Raw genomic sequence first — 13,793 nt, 5'->3', positions numbered from 1 at the left:
CAGAACCGAGCAGACAGACTGGGACAAATGAAACTAACCAGACAGAGACAGCGAGTATGTGTGTGTAAATGTGTGTAAATGTGTACATCAGGGTCAGAAATTCATGATATATTACAGCAAAAAAATACAAGTGTGTGTAGTGTTTTATGATCCATGTTGCCCTGGTTTTGGGGCATTTGTGTGTGAATAGAGCCAAGAAAAATACTACGACAAAGGTAATACTTTCAGTTTGAGCTGGATGAGAAAAAAATAATAATACGAGATTTCAGCTTCTGAGTTGTATCAGAAAATGAAAACCTCATTTAAACCAAAGCATCCAAAAGAAAGCTTTTCTTATTGAAGGGGTGAATAAAAAACATCTTTCATCATTTTCTTTTGCAGTAATTGCAACAAAACGGTGAGATATGAAGCTCATTGCAAATTTAAAGTTAAAATCCTTAAGACTGTCCTGAAACCGACTGCTATAAAATGCCGCAAACATGCAAAGATCAAGACAGTTGTCGGTTTTTAGGGGAGCATTTTTCCACAACAGATCAGTTTAAATATTGCAGGAGGAAATAGAAAAATAAAAGAGCAGCTGAAAGAGAGCTATTGCAATTATTTTTGCCCGACTTCTTTATTAAAACAACTGGAGTTTGTTTTAGCTGCTCAACACGTGTTTGCTGTAGTACATGATGCAACCACCAGGACGGACATCTTAAGGATTTGAACTTTTTTTCTTCTTCATGTGTGCATGTGGATCTGTGTATATGTGCCCACGGCGTGTGTTCGCACAATGTGCGCACGTTCATGCACGTGCGCGTCCGTGTGCGGACCAACCTTCAGCGTGGAGGTCAGGATGCGAAGGCGGTGCAGGCGCTCGTTGAGCTGGGGGTCGGCGGCCCGCCGGAGGAACGACTGCCGGCACTCGGACTGACCTTTGGCGTCCGACCCGCGACCCAGAGGGCACACGCCGCCCTGCTCGCACGCACGGAACAGGTCGCCCAGGGAGGCGCCCTCGCTGCCGCCTTCACACGAGGAAGAGGAGGAGGAGAGAAGAATCATCGCACAGTTAATGTTGATATACAGAAAACACTTGTTAGACTGTATTTCCTCTTTCAAATGAGGCGCACCATTGCCTTTTTTTCTACTATAAAATAGCACTACGTGTTAAGAGTCTCTCTGCAAAGTTTGACTTTGATTAAGTGAAGTTAAATATTTTTTGTAATTAATTTAGTGCACATTTTTCAAGTCGTAGCGTTAGATCCACTGAGACTAACTTTCTTCCTGGACCTTGAACGTCCCTCGCACCACAACACAGGCCTTCTGTGGCCGTGTGGAATATTGTTTCATAAGTCATATTTCATTTTTTTGGCTGGAAAAAACTTGCACTGTGGTTGATATCTTACTGAGGCTTTGTCTCACGCGGTATTTGGCAATATTGGTGGATTCAGTAGGTCGTAAACTTTCCAGAAAGGTGCGCTAATTATGTGTAGCATCATGCTAGCGATATGAAAATTGATATTTTCATAACTCGGGGAGCTCTCTCGAGTCACTTTCGAGTCCTCCCAAGTCATATTTATGGTTTATGTTAATATTTAAGGTTGAATTTAATTCATTATTATTACATGATTTAAAAAAAAGCTGTCAAAAGAAATTTGATTAGATTTGAGTTTTTATCTCGGAGCTTCACCTCACCACTTGTGCTATAATAACTTGTATTAATAATGATAATAAAGCTCTGCTCTCTCCACTCTGACTACTCTGTTGTCTGTAATTTTTTTTATATGTATCTTGTTTATTGTATATAATATGTACATATGTACGATGAGAGCGAGTCAAATTCCATGTATGTGTCCACACACGGCCAATAAAGCTGATTCTGATTCAGATTTTGTCGTTTTTATTTCATTCCGCTCGACTGAATTCCACAAGAACTCACATGGTTCTTAAACTTCATTGTTTACTATTTCAGTTCTGGCTCTTCCCTCCTGCCTCATTAGCCTCATTAGTGCGGCTCGGCGTCACCCCGCTCCGCACCGATGATGGGTTTTTTAAATGGAAGTGTGTCTGCCTGAGAGCGCTTTTTATTTCTGGCTCATGCGCTGACGTCAACGTCTTCGCCTTAAAATAATCTTGTATTCCGTCTCTAGCGGCCGTCACTCAGAGTCAGACACATTTCCTTCCCTCCTGCTCGCGCCGGCGCCGCTGCTCACCGTTGTGCGTCTGCGCCTCGTCCTTCGCGGGGGCCGAGAGCATCGTGTGCAGGTTGCTGTCTCGCGGCAGCGTGAAGCTGCGGGGTTTTCCACCCTGGGTTGCCATGGGAATCAGCCTCTGCATCGCCACGGGCAACGGGGCTGTCCTCTGCGCGGGGAGAGTGTAAACGGCTCCGGCCATCATGGACCCGCCGCCGCCACCCGGGCCGGGCTCGGCGAAGACGGCGTCCTCTGTCGAGAAAAGAACATCAAAAAAAGAAGAGAAACAAGTGAATATTGGCCGTTATCAGGGACATGAAGGAAACAAATGAAGATGTTCAATATCCAAAAGGAAAAAATATCCATAAAAGATATTTTTTACTTAATTATTTTTAATAATTACATGATGTGTAGATGTCCTTGTTAGTCTTGCTATGTGTTATTCAGTCGTTTCATTTATCATAATTACTAGTATTTATATTATTTTGTTTAAATGTCTTTTTATTCCCCTATATTTATTAAATTATTTATTATTATAGATAGATAGATAGTTTGTGGCAGCAGCAAACAAGTTACATAGTAAATATAAAAATATGAAGTATGGGAAATACTCAATATATACAATACAATAAAATACCAGAGCATATATATCAAAACTTTATTATAAACACAAGTTTTTAACATTTAACTAAATGTTGTGCTAGTTCAGTTATATAGGGAGTGTTGCCCTATATGTTTGGAGGAAGACCATCAATCACACAAACCTGCAAACGCACAACAAACCTGCGCTATACATTTGTCACCGTCAAATATCCACACGTTCTTATTATGTGTAGCCGTGTGACCTTTAGCCCCTCGGCCACCTGGGATGTTACTTTAAGCGGAGAGAAGACTGTATTCCTACAGGTGGTTAGAGGAGACTTAAAGGAGACCTTTACAGGTAAGGGACGGACGCTGCCACCCTTTAGCCTTTAGCAGGACCAAATGAAGCATTGAGTAGATTAGATGTGTGTCAGCTGGTGGGTTGTTGTTACCCAGAGGTCCCGTCTGCAGGTAGTGCAGTCCGGCCTCAGTCAGCGGCGTCTCAATCAGGTCCTGCCAGGAACGTCTCTGAGACGAGGACGAGCGGCCCGGAGACCCCGTCTCACTGCTGCCCCCTGCAGGACTGGACCGGTACTGCAGGAGACACAAACAGGGACAAACAAGCGCCTGTCAGTAATGTTTTGCATGATTCTGTGTGTGTCATATGTTCTATGGACAGTTTAACCTATTCAGCTCAGCCCCCCGTTTCGCCTCTTTTTCGCAAAAATAACATCTTTCTTTTTTAAACGGAAACTTAATTATCTCCGCAACCACATGGTTCATTAACTTCATTTAAATTGATACAATACCGCAACCCTTGTGAGTAAATAATAATACAATAATGAAAAAGCAACCATCAAGTTTAAGTACTTACGTAACTCCGCAACCTTTCCCTGGCAACCGTAACGTTTCACTAAACTCGTGATAAGTATCCCTTACAACGTCGGATTTCACGAACAGACACGTCCACGAAACCGTGTGGGAGTCGAACAAAGCAACAATATCCTGATAAACCCTATTAGTACCTGTAAAGTCACAAGCGGATGCTTCTTGAATCTTCTCGTTAAAATGGATGTAAAGGCCTTTTAGTAGTCGAGAGTTCTCGCTCCGGACGGACGGACACGCACCTCTATGGCGTCGCATCTGTACTGCACGTCGCTGCTGCTGCTGCCTCCCGGCTTCCTCCCGCTGTGCGTGCCGCCGCCCCCGAGAGGGCCGGGGTGGTACTGCGGCTCGGCGGCCACCACCGCGGGGGCCTCGGCGCAGAGGAAGTCCTCCTGGGAGGAGCGGGAGCGGGACGTCTCCGTGGAGGACAGTCGAGTGGTCCGGCCCTCCAAGTAGGCACTCATCTGGCAGACGGAGACGGGAGAGTGAAAACACGTGCCGGGTCTCATTCTATTGCGACACCACACTTGAGAAAAATGAATTCACCCCGGCGAGGAAGGCAGGGCGATGATTGAATACGTGTGTGGGTGAGGAAGCAAGAGGCGAAGACAAAAGGGAGCAATGAGTGTTTACAGGAAAAGGCAAACACCAAAGATTCAAATAGTATTATCTCCCCTGTGTGTCTGCTTATTTGAAATAAAACAGCGCTGTAATAGCTGCTGTTGTTTTATTTTATTTTTTATTCAGGCAAAATAAAAAACGAGACTTTTAATGTGGAGCAAAGCAGCGTGTGGGACAATTATAGCACCAATTATACTAAATTTGTCCTCCACCGCTCCCTGTAGGCTAAATTAGCAATAACTTTAAGTGTTAAAATGGACTGCGGAGGAGCACTGAGCGTGATTATTGCCTTCAAGTACAGCATGTACTTTACATGAGTGTGTTATATGTGTGTGTGTGTGTGTGTGTGACTCACTGATGGAGGCCGTGGGTAGGTATCATACGGAGGTGGGGGACTGTCCTGTTTGGGGCTGGAGGTGGTGTCCTCCTCATGTTCACTCTCACTCCAGTAATCTGCAGGAAGCCCACACACACACACACACACAGTCAGAAAGACACACTCACTCTGGGAATACCACACGGGGATGAATGCAACGGGAAGAGGAGGACTGGAGGGTTTGGTACTGAAAGACGGCATCATGCCGCTGAGCCTCACCCTGCTCCTGGCGTATCCGCTCCCGCTCTGCGTAGCCCGCAGCGGCCATGTTGAGGCGACTCAGCCACCTGACAGGAAAAGGAGGAACATCCAGCGACAGTGAATCACATCTAATAATAATAATAATATATTTTATTTGTATAGGTACAAGGCACTTCACATGGTAAAACTAACAATAGAAGCAACAGCAATATAAACAAGAAAGATGACATGACAGAAAGAAAGAAAACAAAAACATACTGAAGTAGCCTCACAGGTTAATTAAACATGTATAATGTTATAATATCCCCAGAAAACACCTGTGTAGTAATAGTTTGCTTATTTGCTTTTTTTAACGAGCGTTAGATGAGAAGATCGATACCAAATATCAAATCCATCAAGCCAGGAGGCTTAGCATATATATACATATATATATATGATTATTTTATTTTTTTACGGCGCTGGGGGATGAGGGTAATACTCCGAGAAAAAACTTCCAAAATCAAAAATCGGAATTGAGATCTGAAATTCAAGTGATTCATTTCCGAGAAAATTTGAAAAATGTCCAGAAAATTTTTTTGAATGAATATTCACGGAGCTCAAACAAAAACTCAAAGACTACTTGAGGTGCTTTGAAGAGACATTGCACAACTCTAAATTGATGCAGTAAAAATGTTAGATTTGTTTCTCACAAATTCATGACTTTTTTCTGTCATAAATTTGTCAGTTATTTCCGGTAAATAAAATCACTTCAATCTCGTAAATACACATTTTTAATTTAGGAAGTTACAGTTTTTTTTATCTCAACTTCCCAGACTTTGTTTCTACCTATAATAAATAGCCCATATAGCTCAATATATATATATATATATATATATATATATATATATATATATATATATATATATATATATATATATAGCTCACTAATTAACGCATTACATCTTGTTTGTGTAATCAGTTTAAAATGGAATTCAAGGACTTTAATAAAAAACATATATACATACATGTATATATATACATGTATATATATATATATATATATATATATATATATATATATATATATATATATATATATATATATTATCTTCACTTTGAAATGGTCTATTTTAAACATTTTAACTAAATCTTTTCTGTAGTGTAGAGATCATTATGTAAATTACAGGGAGCCTCTGCAGGTCAAACCTGGAGTCTCTATGGAAATATTTCTTGCAAATTGTGTTTTTCATACACGTCGTCGTCCAAATAAAAACCGTCCTTCTTTCCATCATCAAACGAGAACCAGACTTGTTTTGCCTTTGGGGACCATGAACAGGAAGCTGCCCTCCGGCCTCCCGGCGGCACTTTGCCCTTCAGCGTGACCTTCCTCCGTGTTTAGCACATGCTGATTTACCTGTTCATGTCATCCACTCCATCTGCTGCGAAGTAGAAACTCTTGACCTTGGGGTGACATGCTTTGAAAGCACTAGAGAGACATTGGGGGGAACAGAGTTATTTTTGCAGACATCAGCGTCCGGAGTATAAACACATAAATATGCAAAAAGACTGGTTCCATCATGGACTTACTACTTCTTGCGACATTCACTGGCCCGGTCGATCTTAAACTCCGGGAGACTGACGAAACCCTCCGCCTTCTCATCCTGAACCGGAGGAGAAATGGAAGAAGAAATAAGAAGCAAAATGAGAAAGGCCAGAGGAAAAGGGCAAAGGATAATTCCAGGTTATTTCAATGTGGTTTATTTCCCATAAATGTGGCTATTGTGACTCAATGGGTCGCGCTAACATTGCAATTGCCACCAACGTTGTAGATATTCAAGGAAACAAGGACTTCAAAACAATCTATACATTTGTTTTTTACCGCTTTCCAGACAAAAGTACATTTTACAAACCATTGTCTCAAACAGCCACTTTAATACGGCAATAACATCAACCTGCTGTAGTGACAAGAGAAAGAGCCTGAACCCATGCTAGCTGCTCTGCTCTTTGAGCTAACCGCTAACGTTAGCATGCTAACCTCAGAGAGTTAGCGTGCTAATATTAGCTGATTAGCGCCAAACACAAAATACCCAGCTGATGTTGATGGGAACGCTGTTAGTTTTGCAGGTATTTGGTCAGAAACAGGTTAAAAAAAAGCAGACGTTTAGAAATAAACTCATAAAAAAAATCACAAATGTTAAGGCCACGGTGGCGATAGCTAAAAGGTCAGAGGGTCACCGAGGTCATTAGGATTCATCCTCTAACCTTTGTGGATAATAAAAATAGATTTCATGGTAATCCATTATACAGTTGCTGAGCTATCTCAGTCTGAACCAAAATTATTCTTAACCTTTGCTGCTAAATATCATGAAGTTCTAATACTTATACTTAACATAAATTTAAGATGAAATCTCCTTTTGCAACTACTCCGAGGCAAAGTCTTCCTGACTCATCCTCTCGCTGTGATATTAAATCATAAAGTTGGACTTCACAGAAACTTATCTTCAATGTTCTCCCCCTTTTGTCTCTTTGACGTCACTATTTAAAAAACCTGCAGCTCCTATTATTGAGTAACATCAAGCACAGACTACGACCCAGTTCATCATCGCCTCTTTGTTTTCAGATCCTTTCTTAAAAAACCAAGCCCTTTTTTCAGAAAATTAAAAGGTGGTCACACCCCTACTAAAACTCAGTTAACTCCTCAACCACAAGGGCTATTTGAATAATTTAAATATAATACATAAACACTTGTGAGATTATGTGTACGTGTAAAACAAATATATACAATATTTCCTTATGGATCATAATTTAACACAAAAATGCATCATATCTCCCCCATCGGAAATTGAGTCTAAAACACCTCCTTTTAATCGTACCAGCCTATGGCCCTTTTAGCCACTCAAAGGTAACACATTTTGTGAACCTAGTATCAGATCTACTGCCGCAAGAAATGCCAGTATTTTCTTCTTGGACCTTGAACGCGTCCCAAGATACGTCTGCCGGAGTAAGCGGAAGCTGGCGCTCATTTTGCTACCAAACAAAGTTGTGTGGGGCATTGTTTCAGTAAAACTTAAGTCATATTTCAATTTCTTAGCTGGAAAAAAAATGTTTTGCTGAATGAAATATGGCTGGGAAGTTGCGGGTGCTTTGACCGACAGGCGATTTGGTGGTTTTGGCGGATTCAGTAGGTCCTAATCTTTCTAGAAAGGTGCGCTAATCGCGTGTAGCATCAAGCTAACGCTACGAAAATGTATATTGTTCATAACTTGGGGAGCGCTCTGTTTTTGAGACATCTTGTTCATACTTATGGTTTATGCTATCAAAGTATGTTTACAACATGAACAATTTACGTATACGCTCTTATAAGGCAAGGACTTGCTGTTTAGTTAGAGATAATACAACAATAGCGGTTTGATTTTATTAAGTGTGAAGAGAGGGCATGTGAGCCTGAACTGTAGTTGATCTCCTTGGAGCAGAGGCTGCATTTAGCATACCCTGCTTTATGAATTTTTATGAAATACTGGGACAGTGGGAAGCTGCACTGCTCCTCTCACGTCTGTTTTGACCTCCACCTTCAGGCCCAGCTCACCTCATCTCAGCCTGTGCTGCATATAGAGCGTCCTCTTCCTTAAACTATTTCATTCTGAACAATGGACCACATCATCTGATCAATATCTGGGCCTCTCATGACCACGCAAATTTGGAGGGAAATGAAGACGCTGTAGACATCTTCGGAAATATAGATGTGAAATATATGACACGACAAATATCTCAGTGTCAATGAAGGTCCAGGTGTAAAAAGCAGACGCACCTCCTCATTGATGTACCAGTACAGGCAGTTGTCCTTCAGAACAAACCAGTACTTCTTCCATTTCTGGGAGAAGTAACCCTTGGCGTCCCTCTTCCTCCACAGCCAGCCCTCGCAGTCTCCTCGGCCCAGCGCCTTGCAGGACACACGCCTCCGACTCAGGGACGCCAAACTTCGACCTGGAAGGAGAACGCAGGAAACGTGAAGACGGACAAGCGGGGAATGAAGAAATAAAAACACCGAACGAGAGTGAAGTGCGTTCACGATCACACGTTCCTCTCTCTCTCTCGCGCGGCATTGTGCGAATAAAAGCATTCACATAAAAATGCCAAATCATAATGTCGCATTTACTCCTGGCAACAGTGGAGCCTCTGGCCTGCAGCTGGGTGAGAGGTGTTTCATACAAAATGCCGTTTGCTTCTGGCATAAAAGCCCTGGAACATTTTTCTCAACAGCCTCCTCGTTAGAGATTACCGGGGGAACTCGGCTCCCGGTCGAGGGCCGCCGAGAAACTTCCATTGTGTCGTATGAAAAGTCGTTCTGCTTTGAAGGGGAACGCAATTCAATGTTCCATTTATTTCTGCGGGATATCTGGAACGGAAACAAGTCTCTGCCGCCGCACAATGAAACTAGAGAGAGAATCTGCGGATAATGAATAAGTTATGTTCTCGGATATAGAGGAAACTATACATCTTGATAATGTGCAAAAGTGAATTTGTATTTTTAATTCAATTCCTGTGCAGCAGCTCCACAGCGAAGCTCCGATACCATCGAGATTACATTCCTAGGTTTTTAGCCCTTATTCATTTTATAAAATGAAGACTGCCTCAAAGGAGCAGAAGGAGGAACTAATAGAACTAATATTGCAAAAGAATGCTGCTCGGAGCATTTAAATCAACCTCTAAATCATTATCAACACGTTCGTCTTCAAACTTTGGTTTAATATCTGTAAACAAACAAAGCTGTCGGGAAACAAAGTGCAGATGGAGCGAAAGCTTTGGGAGCTTCTCGCGTCGGCAGATGGAGAAACGGGTGAAAGAAAAATCACTTCAAACATGTTGATCCTCGCTAGTGTGGAGAAGGAGACAAACAACAACAACAACAAGAGAGAGCAAAGAGGCAAAGAGAGTGAAAAGAGTTGAAGAAAATTTTGCTCTGACAAATATTAGATAATAGATAACGATCATCTGAACCCTGTCCTCGTCTGTTTGAAAAACATCATTTCTATTCATGCATATGTGGGGAAATACAGCATTTGTATTGCTCAACAAAGACATGTGAATGTAGTTGGTATTATATAGAAATATATATATATAGAAATAAATCATTTTCATCTGTAATAAATGCACCATCCAGAGCAAACATAATTGATTTTTTTTCTTGACTATGAAATAATACGGTTGTGGAGCCTTAATAAGTAAGAAGTTAATCATTTGACAGCTCCAGAGGTATGAACTCCTAACTTGTGGGATAAAGATCGCTGCAGTCAGTGAAGCTTTCATCCATATCTCAGATTTACTCAACAAGAAGTGTTGATTGTATGTAATAAATGTAAATATGATCTACGTTTCTTTATTTTATTTACATGCATATTGATTTTTTTTTTTAAGGGTTTGGATGGTCTTCAGCGTTGTGGACATTTGATTTATATCTAATAGATTAACATGACTAATTCATTAATAACAAAAAACACAAATAATGGAAAACAATCATCTCAAACTAAATGATCAGGTAAAAATGTAAGTAATAAGTCAATATTTCCAGCCTCTTGTGCCAAGATACTGGGAACAGAAGGTTTGTGTGTCATGAAAGAGACCCGATAAACTTAAAATAGAAAATATTAGCAAAAGACAAACCTGCATTGACAGAAAAAAGGGAAATCCCTCTCTGTCTACAGAGATAAAATGAAATGACCATGTGTTTACAGCTCCAATAGTTTCCATATGCTTGTTGTGTTATGCACACAGTCACGGGAAGGAACTGTGTATTTTGGGGCTAAATATGAGAAAATCCAGATTTTGTGTTCAATGTTCAATGCACTAGTAAAAAGTAATGTCCAATTAGTCCGATCAGAAGCGTGTTGGTAAACGCACAGCAGGTCAGAAATGTTAAGTGGTTACAAATTGACTTTTGGTTGAAGTGGGAGACTTCTTGCAGCGAGGAAATGAACAACATTTACATATTAATGGATTCTGCACCAGAAGTATCCGACTCCTTATTATGCAGAGCAGAATATTCTATTTTCTTAAATTGTGTCTGGATGTGAAATGTGTCTATAGCGACGAGCTCATTGTTATTGGTTTCCAATAACAAGAGAATAATCAACGGGTTTTCATCTGAGTTCACATGGAGCCCGTTATTGAATATCAAGTCCTTTTGGTTCTGCTTGTAAACAGGATGAAACCCATCAACGTGTCTCTAACTGGCGCCGAAACCCGCGTCTTTTTCCGTGAAACTTTTTAAGGAAATTATTGGCAAATAACAGAACCGTAAAATGAAGTGTTCCTCAGATAATTAGTGGGGCTGAAGCGGCAGCCGCTCTCACATTTCTCTGGCACATGAGAGAGTAGCAAAGTGTTGGACTGAGACGGACACACACACACACACACACACACACACACACACACACACACACACACACACACACACAAAACAATAGCAACCCGAACAGGTGGCCTCTCTGCTTACCTCTATTCTTCTTCCTGTTCTTTGACTGCAGAGAGGAGGACTGTTGGTATGTCTGAGAGGAAGAGAGAGAGCATGCTGTCAGGATGAATAAGTGGCCTTTGTTTACTGCAAAGCATCCTGGGATATAAAAGATGACAGATGTTAGCGAGCGGACGAGAGCCGGCAGAAGAAACTTTCCCCTCGTTATCTCGCTCTCGCAGAGACGTGCACTCGTGTCGGGGGGGAAGAGGCAACTCTCACCCCTCTGAAGGTAGAGCATGATGGGGCATCCGGGTGGAAAAAGAGGGGATTCAAGGTCTGGGGACTTTTTTTGACCTCTAATTGGTCACATTCTGGATAACCGGCATCATTAAATGTCAAAGATAATGCATTAAGCTCGCAGTAGACCACAAAAACACTGTCTGCATCTATAATATTGCTATTGTGGATTCTTTTACTGTGTTTTACTTATATTTATATTACTTGTTTTTTTAATTTACTTTACTTACTATGTGTCTCTTGTGTGCACTTCACCTGTCTGCTGCTGTATTCCTGCAGTGGGACTAATAAAGGAGTATCTAATCATATCTTATCTTAGAAGTATGCCGAATTAACCGCCAGCAGCTCAGTACTCAGTACTTTTACACTGAAGGAACCGTGAGCTTCTGGAGCTATAAAGTCTTTTTACTATGTTTTCGAAGCAGGTGCATGGAATCGGAGGTGACGTCACGCTCGTAAGGTGTAAGTCACGCTGAATATAAGAACGTGTGTTTCCTGTCCCCTTAACTCTGTTAAACCTCAACGCTCTACAACATTAGCTCTGCTCCAGCGTGTCTGAGGCGTGACCTTTCCCCAGGGGTCAGGCGGGCCACCAGGTCCGCTCTGATGTCACTATGTTACGCGTGTCAGAGCCTGGAGCTCGGCCACGCTCAGCAAGACAGATGACACGGGCCCGCCCACGCCCACTGCCACGCCATCTGCCACCGCGGCCACGTCCATGCATACTGTAAACACACACACACACTCACACACACACACTCACGGACATTTAATTTCCAAAGAGATGCTGTCAAGACGCATGAGGTCACCGCCGGCCAAACGGACTGTCTGGAGCTCAGACGGACCGGCAGGGATGTCATGAAAGTGACGACGACGTGGAGTAAAAGCTCAAATGCATGAAAACAAATCAGGAGGAGTGTTACCTCGTTTAACTCGTCTTTAATACGAGGAGGCAACTGAGGGGGAAGTCAGAGCCGTTTCACAACCTCGTTTGATCCGCATTATGTAACTACATAATGCAATCTTGTAGCCGCTATCTGCAACTTAATGGAGGATGAGCTGTATGTTTCACCTTTCCAGTGCCGGTACTCTTTCTTTATCACATTATTTGGCAATATATTAGTTGCTACAATCACATTGTTGTGCTGCTGACGCTCTTTTTAAGAAATAGTTTGACATTTTTGGAAAATACAGTTATTGCTAAGACTCAGAAGAGAAGATTGATGCCACTCTCACCTTCATGCGGCAAATATGAAGGTGTAGCTGGTTAGCTTAGCTTAGCCTAGCTTTCTTTAGCTTAGCGTAAAGACTGGAAACAGGGGAACTGCTAGCACGTTAATTAAATCCTGTTTATTTAATCCGTACAAAATAAGAGATTTACGTGATAAATGGGAAATATGAAGGTGCAGCTGGTTAGCTTAGCTTAGCCTAGCTTAATTTAGCTAAGCATAAAGACTAGAAACGGGGGAACTGCTAGCACGTTAATTAAATCCTGTTTATTTAATCCGTACAAAATAAGAGATTTACGTGATAAATGGGAAATATGAAGGTGCAGCTGGTTAGCTTAGCTTAGCCTAGCTTACTTTAGGTTAGCGTACAGACTGGAAACAGGGGGGAACTGCTAGCACATTAATTAAATCCTGTTTATTTAATCCGTACAAAATAAAAGATTTACGTGATAAACGGGGAATATGAAGGTGCAGCTGATTAGCTTAGCTTAGCCTAGCTTACTTTAGCTTAGCGTAAAGACTGGAAACATCCGTACAAAACAGTCCTTGGCCCTGCTGATGCAATTATAACATCTATTTAATGAAAAAGACGAAATAAGAGACTTACGTGATAAATGGAGGCGGGGTCTCTCGGTGGAGAATCCCTCTGATTCGTCTGGAGGACGTAGTGGGAGGGGCTTTGGCTGTGGTGGCTCCGCCTCTTGGCGCGTTTGGCCGTGTCATTCGGCCGTTTCCCCGGCCGAGCCGTGTGGGAGGAGTAGTCGTCGGAGCCGGTCCTCTCGTCCCCGCCGGACAGTCCCACGTACCGCATCAGCGTGGCCTCTGGGGAACCGTCCAATCAGATCAGAGCACGACAAGCACACGTCAAAATATATATATCAGCTTTACATGCAATAAGCAGAATTTGCATTTGTTGCTTCGAGCCCAATTTAGACAAATTGTTTCGTTCACGGGATCTCGTAGTATTGATTTCCGTTTTGTTCTTAATCAGTGCC

General features: G+C 42.0%; 1 protein-coding gene across 1 annotated transcript in view; it reads right to left on the bottom strand.

Moving 5' to 3' along the window:
* The window catches only part of cnksr2a (connector enhancer of kinase suppressor of Ras 2a), a gene marked incomplete at both ends in the record, with an annotated part of 51,991 nt that overhangs the window by 2,013 nt on the left and 36,185 nt on the right, over positions 1-13,793 (bottom strand). Inside the window, 11 exons of the mRNA XM_079233989.1 lie at positions 820-1,007; positions 2,196-2,426; positions 3,209-3,350; positions 3,884-4,105; positions 4,618-4,715; positions 4,858-4,925; positions 6,233-6,304; positions 6,406-6,479; positions 8,627-8,802; positions 11,312-11,363; positions 13,406-13,620. Of these exons, the coding sequence (XP_079090115.1) occupies positions 820-1,007; positions 2,196-2,426; positions 3,209-3,350; positions 3,884-4,105; positions 4,618-4,715; positions 4,858-4,925; positions 6,233-6,304; positions 6,406-6,479; positions 8,627-8,802; positions 11,312-11,363; positions 13,406-13,620 (1,538 nt within the window). The remainder of the gene's footprint in view (positions 1-819; positions 1,008-2,195; positions 2,427-3,208; positions 3,351-3,883; positions 4,106-4,617; positions 4,716-4,857; positions 4,926-6,232; positions 6,305-6,405; positions 6,480-8,626; positions 8,803-11,311; positions 11,364-13,405; positions 13,621-13,793) is intronic.

Source organism: Taurulus bubalis (genome assembly GCF_910589615.1).
Source record: "Taurulus bubalis genome assembly, chromosome: 18".
Lineage (NCBI taxonomy): Eukaryota > Metazoa > Chordata > Actinopteri > Perciformes > Cottidae > Taurulus > Taurulus bubalis.
Note: the sequence above shows the minus strand (reverse complement) of the source record. Positions and strands in the feature narration are given on the sequence as shown.